At 49.1% G+C, this 18,141-nt stretch overlaps 1 protein-coding gene across 8 annotated transcripts in view; it reads right to left on the bottom strand.

The window, feature by feature from the left end:
* The window catches only part of GRIK4 (glutamate ionotropic receptor kainate type subunit 4), a 317,543-nt gene that overhangs the window by 31,095 nt on the left and 268,307 nt on the right, over positions 1 to 18,141 (bottom strand). For 7 of the 8 annotated variants that reach the window (XM_042851897.2, XM_042851894.2, XM_042851896.2 and 4 more), the window contains 2 exons: positions 9,794 to 9,901; positions 8,489 to 8,692 (listed from right to left, as the gene is read on the bottom strand). In XM_042851897.2, coding sequence (XP_042707831.2) covers positions 8,489 to 8,692; positions 9,794 to 9,901 — 312 coding nt within the window. The remainder of the gene's footprint in view (positions 1 to 8,488; positions 8,693 to 9,793; positions 9,902 to 18,141) is intronic. The other variant, XM_008164539.4, reaches the window with a different exon arrangement.

Below are 18,141 nucleotides of genomic sequence, written 5' to 3' on the forward strand. Positions count from 1 at the left end.
CCCCAGGGCTGGCTCCAGGCACCAGCGTAGGAAGCCGGTGCTTGGGGCGGCCAATTCAAAGGGGTGGCACTCCATCCGGTATCGGGGCAGCACATCCGGGTCTTCGGCAGCAATTCTGCGGCGGGTCCCTCATTCCCTCTCTTCCTCTTTGAGCTGCCGCCGAATTGCCGCCGAAGAGGAAGAGAGGGAGGACTCGCCGCTGAACTGCCGCTGAAGAAGAGGCACGATTTAGCTGCCGCCAAAGTGCCGCCACTCGTCTTTTTTTTTTTTTTTTGCCACTTGGGGCGGCAGAAAAGCTGGAGCCAGCCCTGGTGGCCCCATTCAGTCCTTGGCAGCAGCAAGGGTGAAGAACTGTGGAATGTGGATGCTTATCCACTGGGAATAGCAACACAACAATTTCATGCAGAGCACCGAACAGCCACTGGCGGGGACAGAGCTCGCTTCCAAGGCGGGCTGGATTCAACCAGGGGCCTAACAGTGAAACACTCCATATTCCCTTAACAATCCTCTAAGCCCTTCAGTCTCACCTGGTCCTACGAGGTGTCAAGTGCTCTTAGCGTCCATTGAAGTGAATGAGAGTTGAGGGTGACCTACACCAAAAGGCTGCTTGGGCCTCATTTCAGAGCCCGCCGTAAACGTAAGGGGACGCAGTCGGGTCCCGCTGGGTTGGTGTGGTCAGCATGCTTTGTGATGGGAGACTGGCTGATCCGAACCAAGCCTGAGTGTGTGCTGTGCGGATTGCACCCCATCGGAGCCTGATACTTGCACTCAGGTCCTGTCAGGTTTGGGTCTGATTGCAAGGATCTACCCCATCCTTCCAAGGAGGTGTTCAGGACCGGGCACGGGGAGCAGCCAGGTTGGCTGGAAGTGAACAATCCTAGAGGGTCTGGTCCTATTTAAAGCAGCACTGATGCTTTCTGCCTACCTGCCCTCTGGGCTCTACTGTGGATTCAAAGTAAAGACCAGAAGCAGCCCAGTGTGACTCTCAACGTGCTGAGAGCGAGGAGAGTTCTGCAGGATGTAACGCAGGGCAATTAAAGACACCTCTGTTGGAATTCTGACAAAATTAGTCACACGGGGTCCATGGCTCACATAGCAGACTCTTCCTTAGACAGTGACCCTCCCTTTGCTTATCCTCTCTGTCTCTTCTTTCCACCCCCTCAACCTATTTGTCTTATTTGGCTTTAACGTGAGTCAGATCCGCCAATGCAGTATCACGCGAATGTACTCCCTGCATCCCCCATCCCTCCGCCCTGCTTTTCTAACTGAACACTGGCACCAACACCCTATGGTACTGCGAAGTAAAGAACAAACTGCTACCCAGTGGAGGGGAGGATGCAGGTTGTTTTTCCCACCTGCCAGCGGCACTTCACCTGGTTTTTAAAGAGTTTGCTTTGTGCTTGATTTCCTCTCCCCTCTCCACTTTTAAGCAAAATTCATGCTGGCGAAAGGCTAGACCTGGGAGACTGACATCCTCTCTTTAGCCACAAAATAGGTATCTCCAATACACCAATGAACATGAGCCTTCATCTAGAGCGGAATTCCATTTTTAGGGCCCATTCAATTTTTGGCCTGTCTGCTGAGGTGCCCATTGTGGTGATAGTCACACTTCTGACGAGGAAACGGACTGATATTCCAGGCAATCATCAAGTGGTAAGAACTTGGATTGCTGCTGACCGGAGCTGGATTCAACCCTGTGACCTTGCAGGGAAAAGCTCCGTCGGCTGGCAGCAGTCCTGCCAGGCCATCCATTGCCAAATGTTTTTGATCACAGCATAATCAACAGCATTTGTCCCTTTCACACTCAAGGCATCTTAGTGCACATGGTGCTGCAGGGCCGGGCTTGTGCTGGAGTACTAGCTGTGGAGCTGGAGCTGACAACCTTGTGTTTTCACCTACCACCCTCTGCTGCCCCCTCCTCTCTAAGAGGGTCAGTGGGACCCCTAGGGAAGTCAGTACAAGCTTTATAAGATCCTCACTAGTCTGATTGTCCCACTTTGTTGGAATGCATTATCATTTTTCTTATGTTGCTGTGGTCCATCGAGACCCCCAGGATAGCATGGTATCACCCAGAGGACCAGGCCTCCATTGTCCTGGGTGCTGCACACCCCCATAGGAAGATACTATCCCGGCCCATCGCAGCTAACCCTAAGAGTTGTTCTTGTACCCACGACGAGGCACTTTCGAGAGATGATTGAAATGATGCCTACAGCAGCTGGCAGGTGACGTTGGGTGCACAGCTAGTCTGCCGGGGTACATGCTCGTACGGTTGTTACCTTGTCCTCCCTCTCTAGCAGTTTGTTTCCTCCCCCCGTTGCATCTTGTTGTTAACCTAGACAGTAAATGCTTTGGGGCAGGGACTGTCTACTCCGTGTCCCTGATTCGAGCCTTTTATGTGCCACCGCAACACATATAATAAATAAGCCATGAGGACGGCAGGGGTGACTTGTAGCGAGCCGCAGCTTAAGTTCCTGCTGATTAAGTTGCATGGTGAGCAACTTGTCCCTTAGTTTAGCCTCATTCTTTATGAAAATGAGGGATGAGAGACAGGTGGATTGGAAGCCTTTGATAGCTGTTGCTTCTGAATCTCTCACAGCAAACCTTGCTCCCCAGCGCTGTCACAGCACGGGAGTTAATCCCTGAAGTCTCATCACAAGATGACGCACAGACACTGAGCCTAGCCAGCCACTCGCTACCAAAAGGCAGCCAATGCAGTTGTGTCAGAATAAAGGGGAAGCTGTCACATTGCCTTGAAAATACAGTTATTGGCTTGTATCAGGCTAGTGAATGCATTCCGGCTCGGGGATGAGAGAACCATCAGGGACTCAAAGTGAGAGACGATATTGTAAAAGGAAAAAAAAAAAAAAAGAGAGACATTCTCTCAGCCCATCCCTGCAGGCTGGGGCACTGAACACTAAGCAATGTGCGAGCTCTGTTATTCTTTCCTGTTTCCTTGTGATAGTCAGTGCTCATACAAGGTGTCAGCCTGACAACTGGAGATTGAAGTCTTCAATCCAGACACAGGACAGGAATAGCAAAGGAAGGTCTGATGCGGTCTTGCTACTGCACTTCAGTCCTGAGCGCACCTCTAAGGACGAGAAAGGAGGCCAGCACCTATTAGCGGGGTGGTTTCTGGGAAATATGGATACTTTTATTAGGAACTGGGTGGAGTCCTCCCAAATTAATTTCGCCTCCGTCAAACAGCCATCAGACGGTAACAATTTTATGTGACCACTGGCCTGAGCTGGATCCAAACTGCTGACCTACATATGAAAGACGACGGCCCTTTCACTAATCGCCTGAGTCATCCTGTCTGCGTGTTCCTCAGCTCTTAATTAGTTTTGCGTGCAGGTCGATAGATATGTACTTGTCTATTTGGGTCAATAACAAACTTGTATTTCTATAGCATCCTTTTCAGTCATATCTTAGGGCCCTGCAGAATTAGCCATAATAGAATTACCAGCACTAAAGATTTAATCAATGGCTAGTTAAATTAGAAGCAATACAATGAAATACTTTTTTCTTCCAGCATCTAGCCGCTCTGTGGAGATTCAGTGCCCCAGGGGCTGGGGTCATCAAGTCAAATACTGTAGCAGGATATTAAAATAGGGATGGATAATTTTCTGACCTTCCTAGGCTAAGAGCATGGTAACCAAATCTCATGCTTCTGGCCATTAACAGACCTCCTGCAGGGGTCAGGAAGGAATCACCCTCTAACCATTGTACATCACTGCATAAGCAATTAGGTGCTTTGCCTTCCTCTGCATCAGGTATTGGCCACTGTTGTAGGTATGGTAACATAGCTGAAGGACAAGAGGTCTGAACTACTATGGAAAATTCCTCACTGAACAGCACAGAACTCAGTCAAGGGGTGCAATCCTAGAAGGGGTTACAGTGGCTTTAAAAACCTTTGTTCCCTGATTCTGGGCTGCTCTGAGAGCTGGAGGCTGGAGAGGCCCCTGGAATAATTTAGATAGCTCTGGGGACCTGTCTGGCAGCCTCCCAGAGCTGCCCTGGGGGCCACAGTTCTGCCTGGAATCTCCACAGGGTTCCTGCCCAGTGCTTCAATTCTGCCAGGGCTTTTGAGGGGATCCTCAGAGGGCAGCCTTCCCTCTGTCACCCACAGGGACTATGCTGTGAAAATCCTCTGCTGGCCAGATATGGATTATTTAAGGCTCCTTTACGCCACCTTAGCCCTCTCATCCAGCGTACAGGGGCCAAGAAGGGGCTGACTGACAATCTTACCCAGTGTTGAGCGACAGAGTCCTGTGGCACCTTATAGACTAACAGATGTATTGGAGCATAAGCTTTCGTGGGTGAATACCCACTTTGTCGGATGCGTGTTCGCCCACGTAAGCTTATGCTCCAATACGTCAGTTAGTCTAGAAGGTACCACAGGACTCTCAGTTGCTTTTTACAGATCCAGACTAACACGGCTACCCCTCTGATACTTTACCCTGTGTTGTTACTGATAATCATTCATGGGTGGGGTAACTTCCTCTTCATCTAGTCCTGCCAGATCAACCAAGAAAAGTCACATTCCAAAATCTTACCTCTTTGGCATTACAGAGCCCGATTTGCAGTGATGACCACTAAGGCTCAGATCCTGCAAACACTTAGCCATGCGCTTAACTCTACACACGAGGGTAGTCCCACTGACATCTATGGGGCCACTCAGGTGCCGAGCGCGAAGCATCTGCAGGATCAGTGCTCACGTTTGTGGATGCAAAAAACCCAACAACAACAAAACCTGCAGATGCAAAACTGCCTGTAAAATTAGAGGGTGGGCTGCAAATCAGTCCCCTTGAAGCTAAGGTACTTTTGCAGTTTTATTCACTAACTTAATTTCAGTTGGGCGGAGCAGCTCTTCCCAGATTGCTCTGAGCTGGGATCCAGGCACGGGACTGGAATACTTCAGACCTTTTGAATGGGAAGGGATGTGAGCAGCAGAGTTGGGTGGCTTTGACTTAGGCCTTGTCTATACTGGCGTTGCAGCCACTGCTTAGCTGCACAAGTGCAAACCTCGAGTGTAGGCATGATTTACACTGGAGCAGTGTGATCTGTACAGTGCAGCTCCTGGCAGACATTGGGTGAATGGCCTTTAGTATACAGGAGTTCAGACTACATAATAAATAATAATAATACTTAGCTCTTACATAGTACTGTTCATCTATAGATCTCAAAGCATTTTACACAGGAGGTCAGTAGCATTATCCTCATTTTACACATGGGGAAACTGAGGCGCTGAGGGGACTAACCCCAGGTCACCCAGCAGGCCAGTGACAGAGCCAGGAATAGAATCCAGGATTCCAGAGTCTCCGTCCAGTTGCTAGCCACTAGGACCACTGCCCCCCCTTGCATTGGATAATCATAATGGTCTTCCCCGGCCTTAAAAAGGCAAGAAAATTTGTATCTGGCTAGAGACGTGCAACAGTGCAGGTGAAGTGGTGTCTAGACTGGGAGTTCTGCCAAGTGAATTATTATTCAGTCTCTCGTGAATGATTATTATTATTTCTATAGCAGTCGTGCCTAGACAGGCCATTCGTCTGGTTTTAAACTGGACAGTCCTGTTTTTAAATAGTTTGTCCCCTGTTTGCTACTGAGACAAAACTGGACATGGTTTTGCCAGTAGCCCGCACAGGGGACGCCATTTTGAAAAGCACAGGGATCCCCCCCATGCCTGCAGGAGCTGGCCTGCATGGTGCAGGCGAAGTCATGCCGCTGGCTCCTCAAAATGGCATTCTCCGGGAGGCATGATCTCACACATGTGGTGCAGGCGAGGTCATGCTGTCAGGGCTGGGGTCGCACCAATCCCATCCGAGTGGTGCTTCAGAGCCCCAGTCACGGACCACTGTCCTGTTGTGCTGGGTCTCCCACAAACACCTAAGCGGCACATGTGCACTTCAGTACGAGAGCCCATGTGCTGAATAAACCCAGAGAAAGTATCCTCCCTCCCATTTCCATTGCTAGAGGCACTGAGGGTGGATTGAGTAGAAACAATGAGATGGAATTAAGAAGGAAATTACATTTGTGCTGAATGTCAGGGGAAAAATAAACCGTCCTCAAGTATGAGCGCTATCTGGCTGCTGGATCTATCAAGGGAAAAGGCATTTGAAGCTGCTCTGGAGAAAAACACTAGACATGATACTGGTAGGGTTGGGAGAGACAGGGTCTAAACCAAAGCCCACTGAAGGCAACTGAAAGATTCCAATAGCCTCTGGCCTAGAAAGAACAAGGCCTAGCATGCATTTCTCTTTATTCTGTTTTCTCCAGCTCGGTCCTCTTGGCACAGGAACAAAAACCCTCCTGAACTAGAGTTAAATGAGTTATAAATACTTTGTTTCTGTGCGGAGGTGGTTCAAACACTTATGTCCCCAAAAATCAGCAGTTAGCATTTAACAGAGAGGCGCCATCAAGGTTAGTAGGCCAAAAATGTCACGGGCGTGTTTCTTTCTTCCCTTTGTTTACCGAGATCACACACTGCTCTGTATGCCTTCTTCCGCACCTTCCAAAAGAAATGTCGCAGCGCTGTTTTATATATAGCTAGAGATGGATAAAATCTCTGCCAACAGCCCAGAGGATTTGCAAACAATCGGACAGAAAATACAAAAAATAAAAAATAAGAGGCCAGAATCGCAGCTGGGGTCAGTTTCCATATCTCCACGGGGAAGATGGATGGTTTAGGAGTTAGAGCAGTTCTTTCAAGCTAGCATCCTGTCACAGACTTTCTGGGCAAATCATTTTTAAACTCTGTGCCTCAGGATAATGGTACTTCCCCTACTTCATGGAGACAAGGGTGTTGAGAGGATAAATACATTAAGGGCTTGTCTACAAGACCATTTAGTTTGCGGCAAACTGAGGCGTGAATCTAGTCTGCCACGCACTAACTGTCCCCAATGCATGCACCCTGCTGACGTGTGCTAACTGCTGGTTAGTGTGCTTTGACCTCCACCACTTTGAAACAGGAGTAGATTAAAGAGGGCTAACGAAGCCAGCTTGCTGCAAGCTAAATGTTCGTGTGGACAAACCTTAAGGATTGTGAGGCACTCAATTACTACAGTGACAGGGGCCAGATAACTACCTTAGACTGATTTTAATGGAGCTATGGTGATTTCCACCAGCTGAGTTCTGCAGTCCAGTTCTCACAAGCACCCCCATAACACCAAGCCAGCAAGCAAACCAATACAGGTTTTGATAATACCGCTCTTAATCATTTACTCTTATGTACCTGGTTTTACCAAGGACCTCAAAGCATTTTCCAAACCATATTTATTTAAGCCTCAGGGTCCCGAAGAAAGGATAATTATCCCATTTTGCTAGTGGGGGGAAACTGAAGGATGGAGAGGTGACACAGACTGCCCATGCTCACACATGCAGAGAGTTACTAGCAAATCCAGAAACAGAACCCAGCAGAGACCTCAGGTTTCCTGCTCCACCCACAGGACAACATTCCTGGCCACAGCTAGGAACAGAACCCAGCAGTCATGACTCCCAGGCCCCTTTCTAACTCAGAGCCATAACTAGGGATTTTTGCGCCCGAGGCAAGGGACAGGGGCGGCACGTCCGGCTCTTCAGTTGTGGGTCCCTCTCGGATGGAAGGACCTGCCGCCGAATTGCTGTTGTTCTTCGGCGGCAATTCGGTGGCAGGTCCTTCCCTCCGAGAGGGACTGAGGGACCCGCCGCCGAAGAGCCGGACGTGCCACCCCTCTCCCTTGCCGACGACCAGCGGCAGTTCGGCAGCGGGCCCCTCAGTCCCTTTCGGAGGGAAGGACTTGCCGCCGAATTGCTGCCAAAGGAGAGACTTTCTGCGCCCACCACCTTCTGCACCTGAGGCAAGTGCCTCACTCGCCTTGCCCTCATTACTGCACTGTTCTAACTAGACCCTGAATCCTGACTTCTAGCCTCCTGCTCCAACCACCAGATAACATCCCTTCCCCCCAACGCGAGCCTGGGCTGGGTCCAAAGCATGGGGCTCATTGAAAAGTTTTTGCTGAAACTGTTTTTCTATGAGAACTTTGATTGTCAGCTAAACAAAAGCTTTTGCAGAAAGTGTCTGCTTTTTTGCAGAAATTGTTGTTTCCATCAAAAACTTTCTGCCTGAAAACCCTAAACTTGTGGGGTTTTTTTTCCAAAATGTGCTTTTCTTTTTAATTAAACATTGCAATTTTCCCTGGGGGGTGGGGTGGGGCGTGGAATGATTCAGGACTCCCAGGTCCCTACTCCAACCACTAAATCACATTCCTTAACGCAGCAAAGGCAAGGAGGATCCAGCAGGCCTAGTTCCTGCTCTAACCACTAGGAACACTGTCGCAGTGAGTTAAAATGCATTTACAATTATGAAAAAAACCCCTTTTAACGCAGATCTTCATGTCAGATTCTCATTTACTGAATAAAACCACAATCATCTTCATCATCTTATGATCCCTTATAAGTACTGAAGCCCTTTGCTGTTGAGTTATTTAACTATTATAAAGGCTGTCTCACTCACCCGAGCAATGAGCTCTCCGACCATTCCAGTCCAGGTGCCGTTCGCCTCGGGCACACCATACACCCCGTCACCAACCAGGCGGATCTTGTAGTTGAAGTGCAGGATCTCCGCCAGCTCCTTCAACATGTCTACGCAGAAGCCTTCATAGCGGTCATTCCCCTCCAGCGCCTGGTGGTTCTCCTTCAGCATTAAATAAGGGTTTTCCTGCATCGAAACTGGGCAGCTGTCATTCCCATCTTAGCCATGGGATCACAACAGCGCTGCATTTAGCGTGAATCAGTATGCGGGGCTGATGAAGGGGGCTCACTGGGAAGTACCATGGGAGGCAGGAGCTCTGGCAAAAGATATTGGCCAGATCTTCAGTCCTGCTCTGTCCCTTTGACCTCCTCGTGGGATTGGGGTGCAAGAGGGGACCAAAAGCTGGCTTCAAGTACCAGTTGTGGATTCTGCTTGCCTAGGAAAATCCTTAGGTGGTGTAAAGAAAGTGTAGGTAGTTCTGTGACATTTGCTCCTGGTCCTTCCTGTGTTGGTGGAATTCTCTGGATGTGTCTGATCTACAAATGTGTAGAGGGCATTCTAGGGCATGGCCACAGTTCCAGCAATCTTGAACTAGCTGGAAATAATTCAGAGCAGCCCCAAGGCTGCTCTAAATTGTGCTGGTGTGTGTAAGACAGTATAAGGACACGTCTGCTGCAGTTTGGATCTTGATTCAAACAGAGTTCATCTGGACCCACAGAACCGGCTCCAGCGTGTTTCACGGGTGTGTATGTGTTAGCAGCAGGGGCACTGGTAAATACTCAGGGGGGTAGTGAACTCTGGGCAAGATGGGGGGCAGGCAGCACAAGGACTTGGTAAGGTGAGGATGGTGGTGGCTGCACCCTCACAGTCCCAGTCTATTCCAATTATCTTCATCTTACTCATTTTTAGTAATTTTTATGGAGAGAAGGGACAATTCTCCCGCCCCATCTAACTGCTGTATCCGGAACAAGAGCATCACTCGGAGATGAATTTAAAATTGCAACTTATCCCCATCACAGCCCTCTCCCCAGCTGCTTCTGAACTCATCAAATATCATTTCCATATGAAACATCAACTTGAGTTTAATTACACTGTCATAAATTGTCCTCAGTGCTGTAATTAGAGATTTGATCGTCTGTTCTTTATGAAATCAGCATGCAGCGCTGAATGCAGGGGGCAGAGGAGGGGTGGAAGAAGGGAATAATATCCTGGCTGATTGAGAATGACACCCCTAGACGCCGGGCTGGAGAAGAGCTAACGGGAACTGTCGGTGACCCCCTCACTTACCAGGATGGTGGTGATGATGAGAGTGGTGTTGAAGAGAGTATCCGATATGTTGGAGGAGAAGATTCTGTTGTCCATGGTAAGTCCTTCAGAAACATGCCAGTGGCCAATCTGTAGAGGTAAAGAGCAGAATAATGAAATTTACAGTGCAAATTACCATACGCGCCTACCATAAGGCTCCTAGGTCTGACAAGGATCAGGCCAGCCCTGTGAAAGATATTTATTAACTCTCCATTACCTTTACAGTGCACCTCACCAACATTATGGCAGAGAGATTATGCCGCTGGTAGGCAGCCTTGGCACACACCACCCGTGCCACCACGCTAAGAACCACCCAGGTTCAAATTGCTAGTGGTTGATCCAGGCATCTATACTGTGACCACAGCCAGGCGCCTGATTCGGAGAGGTGCACAGGAGGGGGATGGGTGCTGACTGCTATTTGATGCGCCAGGACTAAAGCTTTGTCTTCACTGGTGTGTTTTTAACACAAGATAACTATGCACCTGAGCTATCCCGCTGTGAAATCTCAGTGGAGACAAGGCCCTGTGGTTTTAGCCCAAGGTAGCTAGGTGGGATCAATGCTATACTCCCACCCGTGATTCATCCTCATAGAAACCACAGTGCTTTCTCCCCACCAGCATTTGACCTCAGATGTTCTGTTCCTGGTTCTGACCCTGATTCACCAGGCAGCCTTGGGCGAGTGCCTTTCCCTCCCAGCTGCCCATCTGTAGGGGATCACAATACGTGACTGACCTCAAAGGGGGCCAATAGGCTCAAGTCATGGCAAAGTACTCCGAGATCCTTGGAGGATAAGCCCTACAGGAAGTAGCCTCGCAGCCTCCTGGCCTCCATTACCAAATATCAGACCCAACCGGTACAGTGCTGACACCAACGTCTTGTAACCCTGCCATGTGGTGTCACCTTAACAACGTGCTTAGAAACGAACCCACAGCCTCAGCAGCACTGCACAGTGACTAATCTCCCCGAGCCCCCACCCGCACTGCCCCGTGGAGATTAATTAACCCCCCAAACTACAGCACTTAGGCCAATCAGCCCCAACAATTCTACACGGAGACTAAGCCACCCAATCCAAACCTCGGTGTGATTGCATTAAAACCAATTTCCTGTCCAACGCCATGGAAGAGACATGTAAATCCTACCTGACGCTATGACATGCATGTCCAGGAGAATACCACAACAAGGTCATGTAACAGGCAGCCGACCTCATCCATTCCACCCTTGGCAGCGTCCCTTTCCCACTGGGAAGCCTCTCTGCGCCTTATAAGATCCCAGCCCTCGGCATGTTGCAGAGCTGACTGTGGAGTAAATCCCTTGACCTTGCTGAGGCGAGTTGTCTTCCTTGTACTGCTGCCCTACTAGCTAGGTGATGACCCCATAATGTTTGGGTGCCTGCAAGGAACTCTTTGTAGCAAAGGTCATCTGTTCCATGATGCTCTAGTACTGACCCAAGCAGACCTCATTGACCTCTATTAGAAAATCAGCCTCGGTTTAACTCAAAATCAATCTAGTTACATCTGTGCAACCCCCTAATATAGACGCACTGAAACGGCTTTCATTGTGCCTTGGCTGAGTGCAATAATCAGTCTGGGGCAGACACTGCACAGCTGCACTGAAGTCCATGGGAGTTTTGTCATTCACGTCTATAGATGCAGGATCAAGCCTTTAAACTCGTGTAACACGATGGATTTTAGCTACACTGGACTTTATCACAAGGCCCCAGTCACCTGCTATAACGACTAGACAACATTCCCTCTCCTCTTGCTTCTCTAAGATAGCGATCAGTTCTCAGTAATGCATTATTTTGTCAGATCTGATAACTGGAGATTAGTGACAGATTATCTTTAATTTTAACAACTCTTGCTGTTGTCAGATTCTTGCCTTCCCTGCTGGCATACTGTAATTGACTGCCTCCTCTTCCTCTAGCATGACAGATGATTTGACCCTTCTTGTAGCATAGCACTGAGGCTAAATACATGGATATGCCAAGGTTATTCCCACTCCGTGCTGTGCTTGGTACTGACTCCCTTGATGGTACAGTAATGGCACTAATTGACTCCCCACAATGCTCAATGTTTCTGAAGTTTAATGTACTGGAAGATTACTAGGATTCTCAGATCTTTTCTCTCTCAAATGCAGATGCCAAGGTAATTTTAATCATATATATATATATATATACATACATATATATGTGGTTATTTATATATACATAAAGAACCACCAACAAAATCTCTTCAATACACCTCAGAAAACAATCAGATACCCTATCCACAACTGGGTAAAACGGCCTTGTGATTAAGACCCTGAGGATATGTTTACACAGTCTGTGGCAGCGAGCCTCCCAGCCTGGGTCGACAGACTCAGGCGTGTGGGTCTCACTCTACCGTGCTAAAAATAACGGTTTGGAAAGAGCTTTGACGTTGCTTCTCAGGCTGGGGCTCGGCTCTGAGGCCCACCCCCTACCCTAGGCTTCAGAGTCCGAGCTCCATCTTGAGTTGTAGCGTCTACATGGCTACATAAAGTGAGTCCCACACGCCTGAGTCTGTGGGCCCTGCCTGGGAGGCTTGCTGCCATGGGCTGTATAGATGTACCCTGACTAGACAAGGACTCAGGAGACCTGGATTCAACTTCTGGCTCTGCTATAGACTCCCTGTGTGGCCTGGGGCAAGTCACTTAATCTAGTTTCCTCCTCTGTAAAATGGGGATAATTGCCCTTCCTTTGTCTGTCTTGCCTATTTAGATTGTAAGCTCTTTTGGGCAGGGACTGTCTGTTACCAGGTGTATGTACAGTACCTACCATACTCAGGCCCTGACCTCTGTTAGGGCCTCAAGGCATTACTGTGATACAAATAATGTGCATCCAGACAGGGCAGCTGAACCTGCGAAGAACAAGACAGCAGCCTTGACTGCATCCCTCCTTAACCTCCCTGGGCAGACAAGGTCTCTTGACTTCGCTGCCCCACAAAGGAGTTATCGTAATGTGGGACACCAACACAGGTTTATCATCTCCATAGAAAATGGCCACCAGCTCACATGAGATGAGCCTGGTGTTCCAGTCCCACTCCTTCAATCCCTTAAATTCCCCTGGTTGGCAGGGATCGGCACTAACGAGCCTGAGCTTCCCAACCCCTTAAAGCACAAGGTGACAAAACACCACTCAAACGAAGGATTTTCATGACATGCCTTTTTGGCGGCTCTCTGCAGGCCTGAGCAGCAGGTGATGCCAGGGAGAGATGACATGGTGAGACTGTTCTGTAATTTTATGAGGCAACAAGCTCCCCCCGCCCCCATCTTTACCCCTGCAACTAGGGACCAGGGTAAAGCTGGCCTTGAACATGCCTTGAAACAGCTAGGCACCTCCAGAGCAATGAAGGTGGATTTCCTCTGAGCTCTGATTAGCAAGCAGCGTCCTGCTGAGTTCATTCATCACCCACCCCAACAAACACACTTCTCATGCCCGAGAAAGAGAGTTTGCATTTGAAGAGCCTTGTTGATGCTAACAGGTAGGGGAGGTTTCCGGCAGGAGACATAATTAGGCACTTGGCAAACGGCTCCTTATCAGCCCAAAGAGGTGGGGGGGGATTAGAATCCCTTGCAGAACAGAAACTTGGAGGTGGCTGCACAAATCTGCCAGGCCTGCTGTTTCTAAGAAATGCTGGAAGACCCCTGTTTGCAGGACAGTGAGCTCACAGCCACTGAATGTCTAGCATGCTCAGAGGGGCTGGCAGGTAACACGTGGAGGGTCACCTATTAAACCTGCATGACTAACAGTCACACGTGACAAACCTGTGGGTCTCTCTGGCCCACTTCCCAGCTGGGGAGACCCCAGCCCACTCCCCAGCTAATGTGACCATCCCTGGTGCCATCCTGGTCCACCTCCTAGCCAGGGTCCCCCCTGCTTACTCTCCCCTTGGGGCAACCTCTGCTCAGTCCCCAGTTAAGGCAACATTCCCTCCCCGCAGCCCACTCCCCAGCCAGGGTGACAACCCCCATGCCCAGCTCATTCCCAGAACCCATTCCTTAGCTGGGGCAATAACCTCCAGGAGTTGTCTACTGAGGGCCTAATCCTTTGCTAAGAGCCTCCCATGAGGTGCTGAGTACCATCAGACTCCAAGGAAGTCCATGGGAGACAAGGGCACTCATCCCTTTGCAGGATCGGGCCCAGAACCCTCACCAGAGGCTGGGGCGGGGAGTAGGTAGGGAGGAGCACAGGTCCTGAGGCAGCTGCTTAGCCATTTATATGCTAAAAGGGCTTGATGGGTTGAAGTGGCGGTAATTACAGAGGGTCTCTGATCTGTCAGCTCATCTGCATCTCATCAGCATACCAATTAGGCACCCTCCTGCCATCCCCAACACTCTGTGTTAAGGCATGGAGGCCTTTTTGCACATAAGTGGATAATTAGACACACCCACACAGGGAGGGGATGTGGTGTCTCCTGGAGGTGAGGCTGTGAAGATTGGTGAGTTCTAATCCCAGTCTTGCCATTAATTCCCCATCCAAATTTCCTTCCTCTCCTAGGGGTCACCTACAACACATACCCCGTCTTCCCCCTTTTAAATCCCAGTCCCCAGAGTTTAATCTAAACCCCAGAGAGATGCTACAATGCTTTATAAAGGGTGGGCAGGGGAGAGAAAGCAAAAAGAAACGTACAAAGTCAGCCCCTGTCAGATCTCCAGATCCCAGACACACGCTAATGAGCTTCTGCCTTATCAGGCATCTCGTGAACAGAGGGCTCTCGTACAGCTGGGGAAATATTTCCACAAGCAAAACTAAATACGGAAATGCGTTCAGTGCATGACATAAATATATTAAAAGTTAAACACATAATGCCCTGGCTCTCCTGCCCAAAAGCAACGAGGAGTTTGAAAATCGGAGAGTCTCTAATTTGTTTGCTCGCTGGATCAGCTTCAACTTCTGGTGAATTTTCTCTCAAAGCTGATGAGCTGGAAGCCCCTGTGGCTGAAAGAGACAGACATGGGCAGGGAGCATGAGCCTGTTAAAAAGGCAACAAGGATGCTTCAAACAACACTAGACAGAAGTCAGCTAATTTGACCCTTGGGAGCAGTTTGTCCCCAGGACACAAGTGTTTGCTCCTGACTGGTGGGTTTACTTAAACGATTTCTAACTATTCATTTATTTATTCAATATCTAATAATATGGGAATTTCTCCCACGGTTGGCTGAGAAGAGGAAAATTGGAGAATAATCAGCAGCCCACTAGAGCTATTCTAATCTCTAAGCCTTATACTGCTGCTGGGGTTGGAGGGCCCTTGATGCCCACTTGAAAACCCTGAGAACTAAGGGCATGCTCAGCACCTTGCAGGATCCAGCACTGGATTTCAGAAACCTGGACCGGCACCTCCTACTTGGGTGAGAGGTACCCAGCTGGGCAGGAACTGGGCTTCACGGTTGGAGGGGATCCAGATGAATTGGTGAGGCTGGTGGGCTGGGATGTTTCATCTGGGAGGAAGACATGTTTTGGGGGCCTGAAAGGGAGAGCCTAAGCATGGGGCAAGCAGGGTATAAGAGCCTGCTTGGAGGGCTTGTAACTTGGGTGGATCTGGGCCCTGCTTAACCTTAATATGCCCTCTGGGCAATGGCCTGACGTCCAGGTAAGAGGTGCAGGTTGGGGCTGCCTCCTCCAGCTCAGAGGTAGAGGCCCAGCTGAGGAATTATGCTGCCACTGGAATACAAACCAGTATTGTGCAGAATAAGGTCACCTGGACAGGCTTTTGACAGGGGATGGTTTATTTAAGGCCACCACACATTGAGACCAGGCAGCCAACACCAACAAAGCTTTCCATTGTCCAGGTGCCTTGTCAGCATAACCTGTAATAATTGATCACCTCTTGCTGGTGGGCTGTTTGCAAAGCTTAACTCCAACAGGATACCTCTGAAAAGCAGGCCACTTACTTAGCTGCCTATGGTGCACAACCTGCAGTAGAAAAGGTTGCCTTTTTTGGCTCCACCTATTGCTCCCAATGGACTGGGATTTTCAAGAATGCACTTATTCTTCAAGGCTCTGGTGGGATCTTTCATGAATCCCATTCCCTTTGTGCTGTGCTATCAGACTCTCGCCATTGGACATTCCACGTACGTTGCTTGGTTGGGATTGGTCATGTAAGTCACACAGCACCATCTCTGTTTCTGGCTGGGTGTACTTAGGAGACAATGGCAGTGAACAGAAGTAATTCAAGTCAAAATTTGGTCTGTACAATCCTTACTTCTGGTGAGGGTTTGTGAGATAGAAGAACCCAGCCTGACTTCCGGGGGAAGTCTGCAGCACTGGCCATTAGGGAAAAGCGAGGCAAAGCATTTCGCTACTTGGAAACCAAGCAAGCTTGATCTGGCATCATTGATACACAAACAGGGAACCTCGGGATGCCTCTTATCCAGTCACTGCTCTTCATGCAGAACTGCTCTTTACACCTTGATATTGTATTGCAGCAGCAGGTTTAAACACTGTCATCTGCAGGCAGACCCTGGGTGTGTGGAACATGTGACTGGACCATTTACCAGCTTTGTTCAGCAAATAGAAAGTTCTTTTGCATCATGGAAAATGAATCTGCCTCCAAACCCTAAAAGAGAGACAAGGTGGGTGAGGGGATATCGTTTATTGGACCAACTTCTTTTGACGACAGAGACGAATTTTCGAGCTCCACGGAGCTCTCTAATATCCTGCGGCCAAGACGGCTACATCACCATTCCAAACCCTAAAAGTGATTGCCCACTGATGGCAAAATCTTTATCGTGTCAGTCATTCTCCAGGAGCGGGAACGCAGCTGTAAGACTAGCCAGGATGTCCATGCAATCAAAACTGCACTGCAGCGCTCTCAGCAAAACACAGATTCAGAAGGATCTGCATATTTATGGCAAAACTCTCCCTCACATTTAAAATGTATTAAAAAATATAGCAATCATGTTGGTTTTTAAAGCCATTTTGCTCCCCGGCTCCCGCCTAATGGCTACTCTCGTTAGCGTGGACGGGTTTGGATCTGTCACTTTTGTTCATAACAAATGGGACTAGGGAAATGGCTAAAAAGGGCACTGATGCTGTAAGAGACCTCTCCGTGTGGGAAGTGACATCCCATTTCGCCGCTCACTCAGAGGGAGCTGAAGGCAGTGTCAAAGCAGAGCTGTCAGGTAGAAACTGGCAGGCAACATTCCAGCCATGGCTAAAAGTAGCTACTGCAACAACATAAGCACTTTCCTGAGGCCAAGTCCCAGGCAGAGATGGGTAAGATGTCACTGCTTTTGTTCTGTGTTGGGGCACTTCCAGCTGGCAAACATCTGGACAAGGGGTGGTCTCTGAGACCAGGGTTCTTTCCACTGGGCTGATCTGTAACTTCCCAGTGAGCTGCCCAGATTGGAATATTAAAGGTGAAACCCCAGTTCCGAGGCTCCCTAGTCTGCTTCATATATCAGATTTGCTTTCTCCCAGAAAACATGACCTCCATGGAGCTGCTTCATCCAGTCCTACAGAGCCTGGGCCAAGTTGCAAGCTGGTGTAAGCAGGTTTAGCTCCATCAACTTCATCATCCTGCCTGAATTTGGCACCTGGCTTCCACCACTGTCCTCCTCTCTGCTCCACCCGACAATCTTGCCATTGTGGGACCCTTCTCCTCTGAAGATCTTGCCATGTGGCATGGCCTTCCTCTGGAATCTCTCCACCTCCTTGCAAACCTCAGCTGAAATCCCCCTTTGCTCTCCAGGCTCTCTCCTAAATAAACATGCACTTCTTTATTATTTATTAAAAAGAGATAGGTGTGAAATAGAGGCAGTGTGACCTAGTGGCTAGGGCACTGAACAGCGAACCAGGTTCTATTCCTGGGTCTGCCACTGGCCTGCTGGGTGATGTCGAGCAGTCATGTCCCCTTACCGTGCCTCAGTTTCCCCATCTATATTATGGGGATAATATATCTCATTTGTAAAGCGCTTTGAGATCTATCGTTGTAAGGTTTCTTGCACCTCACTAGACACATCTGGCGCTGGCTGTTGGAGACAGGGTACTCTGCTAAATGGACCATGGGTCTGATCCAATCTGGCAATTCCCATGTTCTTCATATGGTGAGGTAAGTCCCCTCCACCCTGTCCCATTTTATCTTCCTGCCAAAGTTAAAACGACAAGAATACCAATGTGGGAGGAGAAGAAAAACGAGCAAAAGAGAAGGGTTGAGTAACTAGTTCAACCACTAATGAATTAAATGGTGGGTTCCTGCTCTGCTGCAGAACCAGGAGGTCCATAAAGAGAACCACAGAGACACAACACTGAATCTCTGTTGAAGGCTGGAAATACACCAATACCCCTAGTCACCACTGAGAGCAGCAAATGC

Source organism: Chrysemys picta, chromosome 16 (assembly GCF_011386835.1).
Source record: "Chrysemys picta bellii isolate R12L10 chromosome 16, ASM1138683v2, whole genome shotgun sequence".
NCBI classification, from domain to species: Eukaryota; Metazoa; Chordata; order Testudines; family Emydidae; genus Chrysemys; species Chrysemys picta.